The sequence below is a fragment of the Malaclemys terrapin genome, chromosome 10, assembly GCF_027887155.1.
Source record: "Malaclemys terrapin pileata isolate rMalTer1 chromosome 10, rMalTer1.hap1, whole genome shotgun sequence".
Lineage (NCBI taxonomy): Eukaryota > Metazoa > Chordata > Testudines > Emydidae > Malaclemys > Malaclemys terrapin.
The window spans coordinates 14,155,717-14,168,620 of record NC_071514.1 but is presented as its reverse complement, the minus strand read 5'-3'; the positions used below and the strand labels follow the sequence as shown (position 1 = coordinate 14,168,620).

General features: G+C 48.8%; 1 protein-coding gene across 3 annotated transcripts in view; it reads left to right on the top strand.

Annotated features, from left to right (window-relative positions):
* The window catches only part of NTRK3 (neurotrophic receptor tyrosine kinase 3), a 345,792-nt gene that overhangs the window by 312,014 nt on the left and 20,874 nt on the right, over positions 1-12,904 (top strand). For all 3 annotated transcript variants that reach the window (XM_054041827.1, XM_054041826.1, XM_054041829.1), the window contains one exon: positions 9,315-9,473. In XM_054041827.1, coding sequence (XP_053897802.1) covers positions 9,315-9,473 — 159 coding nt within the window. The remainder of the gene's footprint in view (positions 1-9,314; positions 9,474-12,904) is intronic.

Here is a 12,904-nt window from a genome sequence, read left to right as displayed (position 1 = left end):
GGCTTGTGCCCGGGCTGCACCTGGACAGTTTGTAGGACCAGCTGCCTCCCCAGCTGAACAAAATATGACTGTGATGTGTAAAACTCCACACGTGTTCGGAAGGTACTATTTTTGAGGCATCGTTTTGGAAGCAAAAGCGAAGTGCTGGATCTTGCTCATTTGCATATTTGCATGTGATTAGCCTAGCTCCTTCATAGCAGTAGTTGCTGATGTCTGAGCTCTGGGGGAACATGAGGGAAGGGTTGAGCTGTGGCTTGGGCACACTGAGTTCTTGTCTGTGTTCTTGGCAAACATAATTAAAAATATCTGTGAGTTTAATCCTCTATTTCCCTTTTTGTAGCCACTCTCCGTGTTACCTCTGGCATTTCTAGGCAGCAGGTAATAACAGAGAACAATCCTGAATGCAGGCAGCTCTTAGATAGTAATGATTTATCTCAGGCCATTTTGAGGCAGCAGACTTTACCTCTAGCTACAGCCACCCCTCCATGTCTGCTTCCTCTCATTTGCATAAGTAATTGGCAGCTTGTTAATGGCTCATTAGGAATGCTGAAAACCGTGGGATTGAAACAAACTCAAAGGAGCAAAGATGGGGGAAGGGTGAAAAGGACGGTGTCCCTGCTTGCAAATTACACTGCTGAATTCCACCTGATTCAGAATTACGGGTCATAAACCAACCAGATTGTTAAATGAAGTATGGAAAAAACAATGTCAATGGGAGGCTTTATTTTTAGACTTGTATTTAAACACACAATGCGAGTCCGTCAGGAACAAATAGTCCATCTGCCTCCAGGAGGCGTGTCTCGCCCCCGTCCCGACCTTGCAGTAACTTTATCTGGTCAGCTCCCCCTGCCTCTTAACAGGTACATCCAGCTCTCTACATCCACCTTATGAGAAGCGCAATTGGTTCCAGCAGAAGTGATTCCAGCCTCCTCTCCTCACCTCACAGCCAGGGCACTGCATCCTGACACATAGGGGGACACAGGTGCCAGCTACTGTCTGGTGAGGAGAGGCTGTGCCTATTTGTAAACGCAGACATGGTCAACCTGTGCAGGGCACTTCACTGAGAGCTGTGAACAGGGCCCAGTTTTTGCCCTATGAGATATAAGCTGCTTGCAGCTACTGACACCCAGGCAGGACGCAAAGCCTGCTATGTGAAGCCGCGAGGGTGCAGAGCTGGCTGTGTAATCGTTACACAGAGAGACTGGAGATTAATGCAAAGGCGGTGACTGCCATCCCCATGGGCAGTGGAGGGAATGCAAAGCAGCTGCATCAAGGAGACACAAGAGGCTGAAGAAAATCAGTTGGTGTTTGTTTGTTTTTTGGGGGGAAGGCGATAGTTAATTCTCCACTCTGGCTGCAGCTGGGACCATTTGAATGAGCGAAGTCACAAGGCCCCAAGTCTCTCGCTTGTCCTGCTGGATCATGGATGAAGAACAAGAGCTTAAAAGCCCTGAGTGCGGTGTGTTCTCTCCCCTGTTGTAGGCCTGAGCTGTGCCCAGCAAAGAATTTAGGTTAAGTGGAAGGGCTAAAGCAGGGGAAGAAAGGAGCGGGGGCAGTCTGTCTGATCTGCTCTCTGCAGGGAGCAACAAGCCTGACATTTGCAGTGAGAGATTGTGTTGAAGGGGAAAGCGCATGGACTGCGAAGTAGAGCAGCAGCAGGAGGTCCCAATCTGGAGATGCTGTGACAATATCGGGGGAATTGCTTTGCAAGGCCTTCATAATCACACAGGATACTCCCCCTCCAGTTGGTGAGTCCAGACAGGAGAGATCCGTGCAACTCTGAAGGCAAGATGGGGCTGGTGAGAGGACCTACGTTAGGAACTTCTACGAAACTCAGAGGCTTTGCCTCCATGAATCTGGAGCCTCTGTTGCAGCAGAGCCCAGATCTGGAGCTGGACCACACTGAGTTACGCATCTGCCTTGCAGTCTTTCCGAGTCTTTTCCACACATTTATAAGGACAAGTGATGTTCCGGTACCAAACAGCAGCCTCTCTATTGAGCGGGATCCTTTCCATTTGATTTTTCTTTCCAAAAGGAGTGGAACAAGGAATTGTTTCCTTCGTCTTACATTTCTCTAGGGCAGTGGTTCTCAAACTGGGGCTGCCGCTTGTGTAGGGAAAACCCCCGGCGGGCCGGGCCAGTTTGTTTACCTGCCGCGTCCACAGGTCCGGCAGATCGCGGCTCCCCCTGGCCGCAGTTCGCCGCTGCAGGCCAATGAGAGCTGCTGGAAGCGGCGCGGGCCCGTACTGGCTGCCATTGGCCTGCAGCGGCGAACTGCGGCCAGTGGGAGCCGCGATCGGCCGGACTTGCGGATGGGGCAGGTAAACAAACCGGCCCGGCCCGCCAGGGGCTTTCCCTACACAAGCGACAGCCCCAGTTTGAGAACCACTGCTCTAGGGCCTTTCATCATGTATAAACTGCATACATGGTAAAATGGAATTCCATCTCCCGCAACTCCAAATGAATATCCAAACACACACGTGCACTTAAATGCAGCTACCTCTGTTGTGGAACATGCCAGCTGTTTAATAGCAAAGCAACAAGACAGTTTAGAAAAGAAAAAAGAAGTATAATGTCTGCAGGGAATATTTAGAGAAGCAGAATGTAGCTGAAAATAAGCCCAGGACATCAGGGCTAACACCCTGTCCTTCCACAGAGTGCCCTGGAATCCTTAATGAACATAGGGTCTCACTTTTACATCTAATCTGAAAGCTGGCACTTCCAGCAGCGTCACACTAAGGCATTGGATTCAGCACTGACTCCCAGAGAAGACTGCTCCCTTCTGGATTTCCAGCAACACTGGGAATTTCCTGTGGGGTCTTACATCCCAATCCTTACAAAGGGCAACCCTGCTTAGCTTGTGAGCACTCACAAAATCACAGCCTGCTGTGGTGGGCAGATGGCAGCATCCCTTGTTGTTTTTGCCAAATGCAGAGGCTTTCCCCGCATCTCAGCTGTATTCGCTCTGCTCTTACTTCCCCTCAGAAGATGACCCAGGCACCTGCAGTTCTTATTTACTCAAGAGTGCTCTAGATTATTGAACAGTAAGTATTGTCCTCAGCAGAAATGAACGTGCCCTGATGGGGACACACATCTGGTTGTTGGAAGAAGGTCCAGAGGTGAGAATCTTCAGGTGCTTTTGGTGCTGAGGTTCTAAAGGACATGCGCACATGTTCCATTCCATCCCAGCCTGGGAAGTCAGCCAGTTCTGCAATTGAAGGAGAGCTCTGCTCTGACCCACACACACAGCCGGAGTTGAGACAGCAACCACAGAGCATGTGTCCTGTCACCAGGTTTAAAAGGAATTAATTTGCTGAATTCAACGGCATTCACAAACCAAACAGGCAGGGAGATGGCACCAAGTTTTCTAATTCCCCCTACGTTGGCCAGGAAGAAACCAAGCAAACAACATCTAACCTTCCAGCACACAAAAGGCAAAATTCACCAGAAAACTGCCTCATTTAAAGAGACACATTTTCTGTGACTCAGACCTGAGTAGCTTTTCCTTGAGGCAGCAGCAAAAGCAACGAGAGCAGAGGCCTCCCAAATGAATGCCAGCCAAGTGACCCTTCCTCCTTCCGAGCGATCCCCTGTGTACATTAAACGGTTTCCTGGGCATGGATCACAAATTTGGGTCAGGCTCAGTTAGAGGGTGTTTGGAGGAGTTGGATTCTGGATCTTAACGCACCAGCTGGCCCTTATCTCCAGAGTGGGGATCAGAACCCAAAACCCCTAGATCCAAAGTTAACGGGAGTTCTGGGCTAGGGTTTTGGCCCAGGCCTGTCTTTAGTTTGGGCTACGTCTAAGAGAGTAGGTGCCCAAGCGCCCCATTGTCTGAAACACTGCACTACCTTGGCAAGCTTCTCTGTGACTTGCTGCTGTATGGCCACACTCACTTGGGATGGCATGTCTTTTTAGTCCTTCCTAATCAGCTAGATGTCATTCAGAAAGCGGGGACAAGGAGACTTCTTTCCCCAGACACCAGGCTTCCTTTCTGGCAGTCAAACCTGGAGCCTTATAATAATAATCATACATAGCACTTATATAGCTTTACATCTTCAAAATGCTGTACTAGCATTAACTAATTATCCCTCTCCCTAATGGCCATTAATCCTGGCCTTTCATGAACCTCCCCCATTTCCCTGAGGTTCAGCTCTAATACGGCAATAAGCCACTCTACGGGAGTGGCCTGCTATCTTGCAATCTGCTGCCTTGGATGTGTAATGAGGCCCCAAAGCAAAGGCCAGGTGCTCTGGGCCATTGGAAATGTGCGATTATAGAACAGTGCCTGACCTTGAGAGTGGTTTATCCTGATTCTAAGATGGCTATTTTATCAAAAGACACTTCTCCACAGCTCTGAAGCAAATGCACCGCAGGCTGCATTCATTTGTGGGCATCACGTTACCGGGATAGTATTGGAAGGAGCAGAGCCAGGGCCGGCTCCAGGCACCAGCTTAACAAGCAGGTGCTTGGGGTGGCCAAGGGAGAGGGGCAGCACCTGCGGCAATTCAGGGACGGCAGGTCCCTCACTCCCTCTAGGAGCGAAGGACCTGCCGCTGAACTGCCGCCCGCCGATCGTAGCTTTTTTTTTTTTTTTCCAATTGCTGTCACCAATCGCGGCAGAAATGCTGGAGCCGGCCCTGTGCAGAGCAATGGAAAGGATATGGAAGCTGGAGAGGTTGATTTAGAGAGAAAAAGTAAGAGCTAAAGCTGTCCGGCTAGGTTCGGCGGGAAGGCTGCAAATATGTTGTGTGTTTATACAGCAACTAGCACAATGGGGTGCTGGTCATGACTAAGGCTCTTAGGTGCTATAGTTATACAAGTAATTAGTGGCAATAATACACACTAGTTTGAATAGCAAGGAGGAGGGGGAGTTCTTTTAGGAGCAAAGGAGAAGAAAGGAAGAATTTAGGCTGAATGTCAGGATAAACTTCTTGAGAATGAAACCTGTAACCAGGTTGTAGAACGTCTCTCAAGGGGAGTTGTGGGAATTGCATCGTTTGGGACTTTAAAGGCTGCACATCCTGCATTGCCCCAGGTAGACAGGTCTGGATTTCAGAAGAGCTCTTTTCTAGCTCTGCTGTGTCTGATTCTGGGTGGGAGTGGTGGAGGGTGGAGAAGAGAGCGACAGGAATCGTTCAGAAATGATTTTGAAGCAGCAGTCTCTTGACAAGGAGTCAGCCTGCGCGATCACTGTTGTTGCAGGAAACTGCCACCCTGGGCTCTGTCTCAGCAAACTGTGGATTGATTGAAGCAAACTTTCATCTTCCCTATAAATATACATAATGATTCTCTCCAGAGCCAAGGACATGAAATGTAAATTGGCTCTGCAAAAGGAAAAATAAAGTCTGTTTTGTAGACAGGTTTGTTTAATAGCCTCATTTCTCTCCGGTGCTTTTGCCAATGGAGGCTACTCCAGGTGGTCCCAGGTACAGTGCACAAGCCTGGGAATCATGCTTATGTGATTATACAGTGGGAAGCAGGGGTTCAGAACAGGGAAGAACCCCCAAAGGGCAATGCCTGTTGTAGCCAGCACATGGTGTTAGAAGGATCTTCTGTTATCCAGGCCACATGCCAGCTTATGTACTGTAGCCTATGCAGTCTAATCTGTCTGCTCTCAATTCTAGATTATAACGTTTGCAACATTAGCAAGCAGCGGGACATAGTAGAATGAGCACAGGATCCAGGAACGCCTGTGTTCAATACCCAGCTCTGCCATGACCGACTGTGAGACCTCAAGCAAAGTCCTGTCCCCTCTCTGTGCTTCGGTTTCCCCATCTGTGAAGTGGGGATTATCATTTATATCCCTAATCAACCTGGTACGCAGCTGGTGAGGAGTTAATGGCTGTGCCTTGAAAACGTCAAATGGCAGGTATTACATTAACTCTGCACCCGCTGAAAACTGCTACTCTTCTGAAATACAGAACTCCCAAGAAACCCTTACTTACAGCCCTAGATTGGGCATATTTTGGGCTCCAGCGTCTTTTGTTTTTGCCTACGTCAGGATTTCTCAAACAGGGGTCGCCGCTTGTGTAGGGAAAGCCCCTGGCGGGCCGGGCCAGTTTGTTTACCTGCTGCGTCCGCAGGTCCGGCCGATCGCGGCTCCCACTGGCCGCAGTTCGCTGCTCCAGGCCAGTGGGAACTGCTGGAAGCGGTGCAGGCCGAGGGACGTACTGGCCGCCGCTTCCAGCAGCTCCCATTGGCCTGGAGCAGCGATTGACAGACCTGTGGACGGGCAGGTAAACAATCTGGCCCGGCCCCCCAGGGGCTTTCCCTACACAAGCAGTGACCCCTGTTTGAGAAACCATGGCCTACGTCCATCTTCCTAATGAATTATTGGTATTTTTTTCAATAACAAATACATTGCACATGAAGTACAGAGATGAGAGGAGCCCCTGGGCACTCCATGTCTGTGAACAGATGAACTAAGCCAAAATTCTTTCGTTACATCCTTGGGACAACAGCTGACCTTGTATTTCACTCTATGGGTAATTTTTCCCCAATGTGTGTGTAGAGACGGCCAATGCCTTGGCTCATGGTTTGGCTCATTAGAGATGAGATGGACTATTGGTTCTTTTCTCTGCTTTCACAGCCAGATCCTCAGCTGGTATAAATTGTTGTAGTTGCATTGAAGCCAGTGAAGCTACCCACCAGTTTATACCAGTTGAGGGTCTGGCACACAAACTTCCTGACTGGCGCGGGTCTAGTTCAAAAGGAAGTTAAATGTACACAATGTATATTTCACTACTTGTATCTCCCAAAAGCTCCAAGATATGGCAGATTTACAGAGCTCTGCAATGATTTCAGGATTGCTGGAAAACTGAGTCAGTGCTACTAAAGGAGTGCGGGGAGCCAAACATTAGCACAAAATAATTTTCAGTAACTAACTTGGATATATGTCATGTTGTGTTGACAAAGAATTTCCTTGGAGTCCTTCAAAATAAGGGAAAGTAAGTCATAAAAGCTGGAAGTGCAGGAAAGAGCTAAAATCGCAGCCAAGATTTAAAAGGAACAGAGGAAAGAGTCTTTCCAGTTGCAATAGAAATAGCATTCCTGGGCGTTCAAGGCAGCAAATGGAGAGCACTTCAGCCAAAGATGGATCTCTAACTGGGAGGTGTGGAGATACAATAAGCTGTTCATCCTCACCAATTGCAGTTTTGAGCATCTGCGCACATTAAAGTGAAAGATAGTTTTCAGACTTTAAAGAATCATACTTCTGGTAAAATTAGGCTGTACTAAGCACTAGAGCAGAGGTTCCCAAACTTGTTCCGCCGCTTGTGCAGGGAAAGCCCCTGGCGGGCTGGGCCGGTTTGTTTACCTGCCGCGTCCACAGGTCCTGCCGATCGCGGCTCCCAGTGGCCGTGGTTCACTGCTCCAGGCCAATGAGAGCTGCTGGAAGTGGCGGCCAGTTCGTCACTCGGCCCACGCCGCTTCCAGCAGCTCCCATTGGCCTGGAGCAGCAAACCGCGGCCACTGGGAGCCACGATCGGCCGGATCTGTGGACGCGGCAGGTAAACAAACTGGCCCGGCCCGCCAGGGGCTTTCCCTATACAAGCGGTGGAACAAGTTTGGGAACCACTGAACTACAGATAGGGCCAGTTGACAGAACTCTGAGAGCCTGGATCTGCACCCCATTAAATCTGGGGAAGTTTGGATCACCACTTCCTGGTTAAGGGCTCTCTCTGCCATGTGTATTACCCATGTCATAACTTACTTTGAACACCTCCTATGAAATTGTTTCTGTAGCTTAGTGTTGTAGCTTGCCTCTTTACTGACACTGCTTTAGCACTAGCAGCGATCTCATGAAGCAGGGGAGCTTTGAGAATTTGTGAGGAAAGCAGGGACTTGCAAAGCTTTTTCTTTTTGAGTACTGTGGCCCCCTTGACCGAACAGTAGCTGAAACCGAAGGCCTGGAAGGATGGTTTCTCTTTGAATGGGAAACCAATGATGTGGAGTCAGGATACTGTCTTCATGTCATTTGTTACTTACAAAAATGTACACCAGCCCTCTTTCCACGAATGGCAGCAGCACACAGGCAGCCCCGTGTTGCTGAAATTTCAGGCCAGGCGCTCCAGCCCCTGTCCCAAGAAGCAGCGGTCTTTGCCTCTGCTCATCTCCAGAGACCGAGAAAGACTCCAGCTGCTTCATTCCAGCTGCCATGTGGTTGAACTTTAGTGCTTCCACTGGTCGGTGTCTAATAGTATGAAAAGAGCTTCCCAAGCGTGCGCGTGCAGAGACACACGCACACAGAAGGGAGTCTCTCAGCATCAGTACGAAAGGAATGGTAGTCTAGGACACTCTGCCCTCGCAAGAGATGAATGCCGGAGACATGGAGCCACACTGCTCTCAACACCTGCCGTTCAAAACTCCTATCAATTAGTTATTCCTCTGCAGATGGTGATTCCTGAATTGAAGGATAGAACAGAGAGAAGCTGGTTCTGCTCAGAGACTTTAGTTGTACAAAAATCTCTAGCAAGGACAAGGTGATTCCTTCTGCTTTCCTGCTGCCATGGCTTGTGTACTTCCCCGGTTGGACTGAAATGTCCTGACGATGGGGGAACTCTGTCCCAGAAATGCTTCCCCTGCCCAGTATTCCTCAGAGGAATAGTCTCAGGCTATTCTTTCAAGGGCTCCACAGATTTCAGACATTCTGAAGGGGAAGGCTTTACTTTGTGAGTAGGTTCTTATGCTGCGCCCATCACCGTGGTATCTAAGGGTGTGAAGGTCAAGCCTTCATCCACTGACTGTGGTTTTGCACCTGCAGTTGCTTGAGTGGATTCCTGGTGCAGTTTTCTGGGTACACACCCCTTTGTGCAGTTATTTAATAGGAGCCCAAACCGGTTTGAGGCTATCCTAGGCAGCAGGAAAGCTATAAAGAGCATCGACATACCTCTGCCGTACGTATTTCTATGTATTTCAGGCATTAAACTGAATATGCCATTCATTCTGCAATATCTAGGCCCAGGAAGGCTAAGGATAGTGCTTTGGTTTAGACTGTATATTTCCTGCCTTTTGTTGCTTCATCAGCAGTTGAACACGTTCTAGGCATTTTGTTGTATTACTTTGTAAGTCAGGTTTGGGAAGAGGGAAATCTTTGGAGCTGATCATTTATCTCTCTATATTTTACTTCCGATCTCTCATATTATGATATTAGCTAGTTTGCATTGATGGGTGAGTGTGTGGGGGTAAGAGGGAGGAGTTAGTGCAGGCTACCCATGTGTATGCTCAGACAGGCTAGGCAAGCTAAGTGCAGCCTTTCCCCTCTCTTATGGCTCTGATAACCCAGATTTGCCTGTGCCTTTGTCCCCATGCAGGTTGGAGGACACACCATGCTGCCCATCCGCTGGATGCCCCCTGAGAGCATCATGTACCGGAAGTTCACCACAGAGAGTGACGTGTGGAGCTTTGGGGTGATCCTCTGGGAGATCTTCACATATGGGAAGCAGCCCTGGTTCCAGCTGTCAAACACAGAGGTACAGGATAAACCAGGGCATCTTGGGCTGGGGAGCGGAGGGGAGACGAGACATGATGGAAAGGGGCTTAGCATGCTTGTTGCAGGATGTTTCGGGCACTTTGAGACCTGGAGGTGGGTCATTTTGCCTCCCTTATCCACCTTGGAAGCCAGGGTACACCACCACCTTTCTCATTCTCAGGAGGAAGTCCTAGCCTTCCTCCACCTCGGGTGCCACTGTTCATAACAGCATCATGGCCTCGCAGAGGAAGGGCTAGGTGACGCCATGGTTTCTGTCTGTGAAATGCAGCCTGACAGAGGCTCTTACTTTGAGAAGAGCCCCCAACCCATAATTCCTCCCAACCCACCCCTGCCCCTTCCTCCTGGGTTTGAATCAGTCACAAGTAAAGTAAGGTTACATGGAGGGCTAATGCGCCCCACACTGGCACTCAGTTGGCTGGATTTAAGCAGCAGCCCGTATCAAGTAAATTATTTCCAGCAGAATTCCCAACCTGGGGCATGTAAAATGTTGGTCATAGCGAGGGCTGCAGGTGGGGAGGTGCAGGAATGGGGTGGACCCCAGTATTTTATAGAAAGCTGGGTCAGGCCATTCAATGTGCACCCCAAAGAGGGGGGGAAATTTGGGAAATACCAATGCACAGCAAACACCTATGGTCCAGGCACTTCCCTTGTGTGTTCATGTACAACTCCCATTGACCCCAGTGGGAGCTGCGGGTGAATGCGGGAGGGACAGATCTGACCATAAAAATGGAACATTATTGCTCACGGGGAGAAGGGCTGTTCTTCCATTGCCATCTTTGCAACAATGCTTTCAGAGCAATCAGTGCATCGAGTTTGATGGTCACCTCGCGGATGTTCACAATTACAGTGGTAATTAATGCTTGCCACTCTTATGATCTTTTTCGGCATAGCATTTAAAGCACTTTTCAGAGGGATAACTATTATTCCTATTTCACAGATAGGGAAACTGAGGCACAGAGCCTGACACAGTGACAGAGCTGGGAATAGATCCCAGGTCCCTTGATTCCCAAAGCCATGATTTAGCGACATACCCACCACACTGTTTGGCTAGATAAGCACAGAAGCATGCTCAGAACTGGGACTAGTAGGGGTTGCTGCAGGTCAGGCTCAAGTTACATCCAGGAGAGGCGGGTCTGGAACAGCAGGCAGTGGTCCAGCTCACGTTTGAGTGCAGTGACAGAGCTGTGCCCGGGAAACGTGCACATTTTTATCCGATGGTGTGTCTAATGGATTTCAGAAATGTTACCTCTTTTAACAAGAAATGTGCATTTTCTGCTTTCCGGACACAGATCCCTTAATTGAGTGAGTGCAGAGAGGGACTATCCAAGGTGCTTCTTTACATCGCTAATACTTGCCCATTTGTGAGCTCAGTGCACTTCCAGAAGCAGCACGCACAAACATTTTAGAGACACAAAGGGTGAGAGAAATGATCACAGAAGCCATTTGTTATGATACTTAATGAGCTACTCTTGCATTTGCCTTGGAGATAAATACACACGCACACAAATGAGCGTGCATACATCCCACATGGATGAGCTGTCCTGCTGGAACCCAGACCACACAAATGTCTCTGCACCTGTCTTAGTTTCCCCGTCTGTGAAATGGGGATAATCAAACTAACCCATCTAATAACCTTAAACAGTGCTTTGAACATATAAAGCTGGTACTGTTGGGCTAGGAATAGTACTGCTACATCCAGACAGGGTGACTTTTAACCATTGTCACCTCCATCTCTACGTGACCCCATCCTCTGTCCCTTTCCCTTTTCTCCTCAAAGGAGAGAATTCATAGGCAACCTGTGCAAAACATTGCACATTCATCTTCCCAAATGTTCGCGACGTGTTTGCTGTTGGCCTGCTGTTTAGAAGCAAGCTATGGAGACTCATGCAAAGTCCAAGGGCCTCTGGAGAACTGACTCCACCAGATATTAGACTGTCACTTTTAATGAGGATGATTAGGTCTGGGACACACCTTCTCCACTCCGGGACATCTACAGGGGACATGAGTCTAGATTTTGTCTGGCTGTTGGCCGGTTAAAGTTAAAATGAGCATTTTTAGACATTCTGCTAAACACTAGAAGAGACCCTCTCTGAGGGGAAGATGGAATAGGGCACATGGCTACTGAAAGACCACCTGAAGACCCAAAGCGAGCCCTACTGGCTAAATCTAAACTTTGCTGCCTCTCTAGAGATAGGGGTTTACCCTGGGTCTTTCGAATACAGGAAGCCTTTTAGTGGTCCTAGTTCATGTCTTTCTGCCTGCTCCACCAAGGGTCTGAAAGTTGACTCTGCCATCAGCTGTATGGTGATGGAGCCTTGTCTGCAGCACTGCATTTCCATCGCCCTCCCATCAGCAGCTCCTCCTAATCGCTTCTCCTTTTGCTATGTCTATGCAAACATCAGAGCGATAACTATCTGTTTGGATGGGTGCCGGGCCCCATTACTAGTCACAAATGATAAACTTCAGGCCCCCCCTTGCTGGTCTACTTGCCTCCCACAGTTTGGGATCTGTGTTTATCTGCAGCGTGTGTCGGGTCACTCAGATCCCGCAGTGCCGAGACACATCACTTCCCAAACAGGGGGCTAGTCAGTGATAACAGCTCTCTGACAAGTCACTTTTTTCCCCCTTTACATCCTTTTCTCTGGCGAGCAGGATTCAAAAAGCAGGTGCTTGGGGAATTGTTTTTCCCTGGAGTCACTCTAAAGACACCATTTCTTGCTGCACGAGCTGCTTGCAAATTTCTCATTAGCGGCAACGACCTGACCTAGAGCGAGGTGTGAACATTTGCAAGATTTCCTTCCATCATGAATTTGATCCAAGATGAAATGGTGTTCTTTTTTCTGCTTTCAAACATCAACAATTAGACAAGTTTGCCCTGGGAGAGGCAGGTGGGAGATGATGCTTTGAAATCCCCCTAGTAGAATTTTCCTGGGTTTCACCATGGAAAAGGCTTTTATTTTCGGGGGGGCGGGGAGACTGATTATATTAAAAAAATTAACTTTTTCTTAGACCATCAGGAAAAACTGACATATCACTTTCAGGTTCAGCCTCTCCACTATATAAATTACCATTGGACTCCTTCTTTGACTAAGCCTTCTGGTCCATAGGTACAGTCAGGTAATGAGGTGTCAAACTGGGAGGAGTTGTGCCTGGAGTTAATAGTGGTTGCAAAATCAAAAGTGTATTTCATTGAGATTGCAAAACTGCAGCTGCAAAGCAGGAGGCAGGTGCTGAGAATCTGTTGCTGCATATCACCAGCTGGGAGCCCGCACACCTCAAATCAGAGGGATCTGCCGACTCATTAGTGCTCTGATGAAATGTTGGTTACCATCCAGGGCTAAGCAGATTCGGCAAAGGGACATTCTCGGCGCGCTGTTGTGTGGGACTCACCCTCTCTGTTCTGCGTTTCAG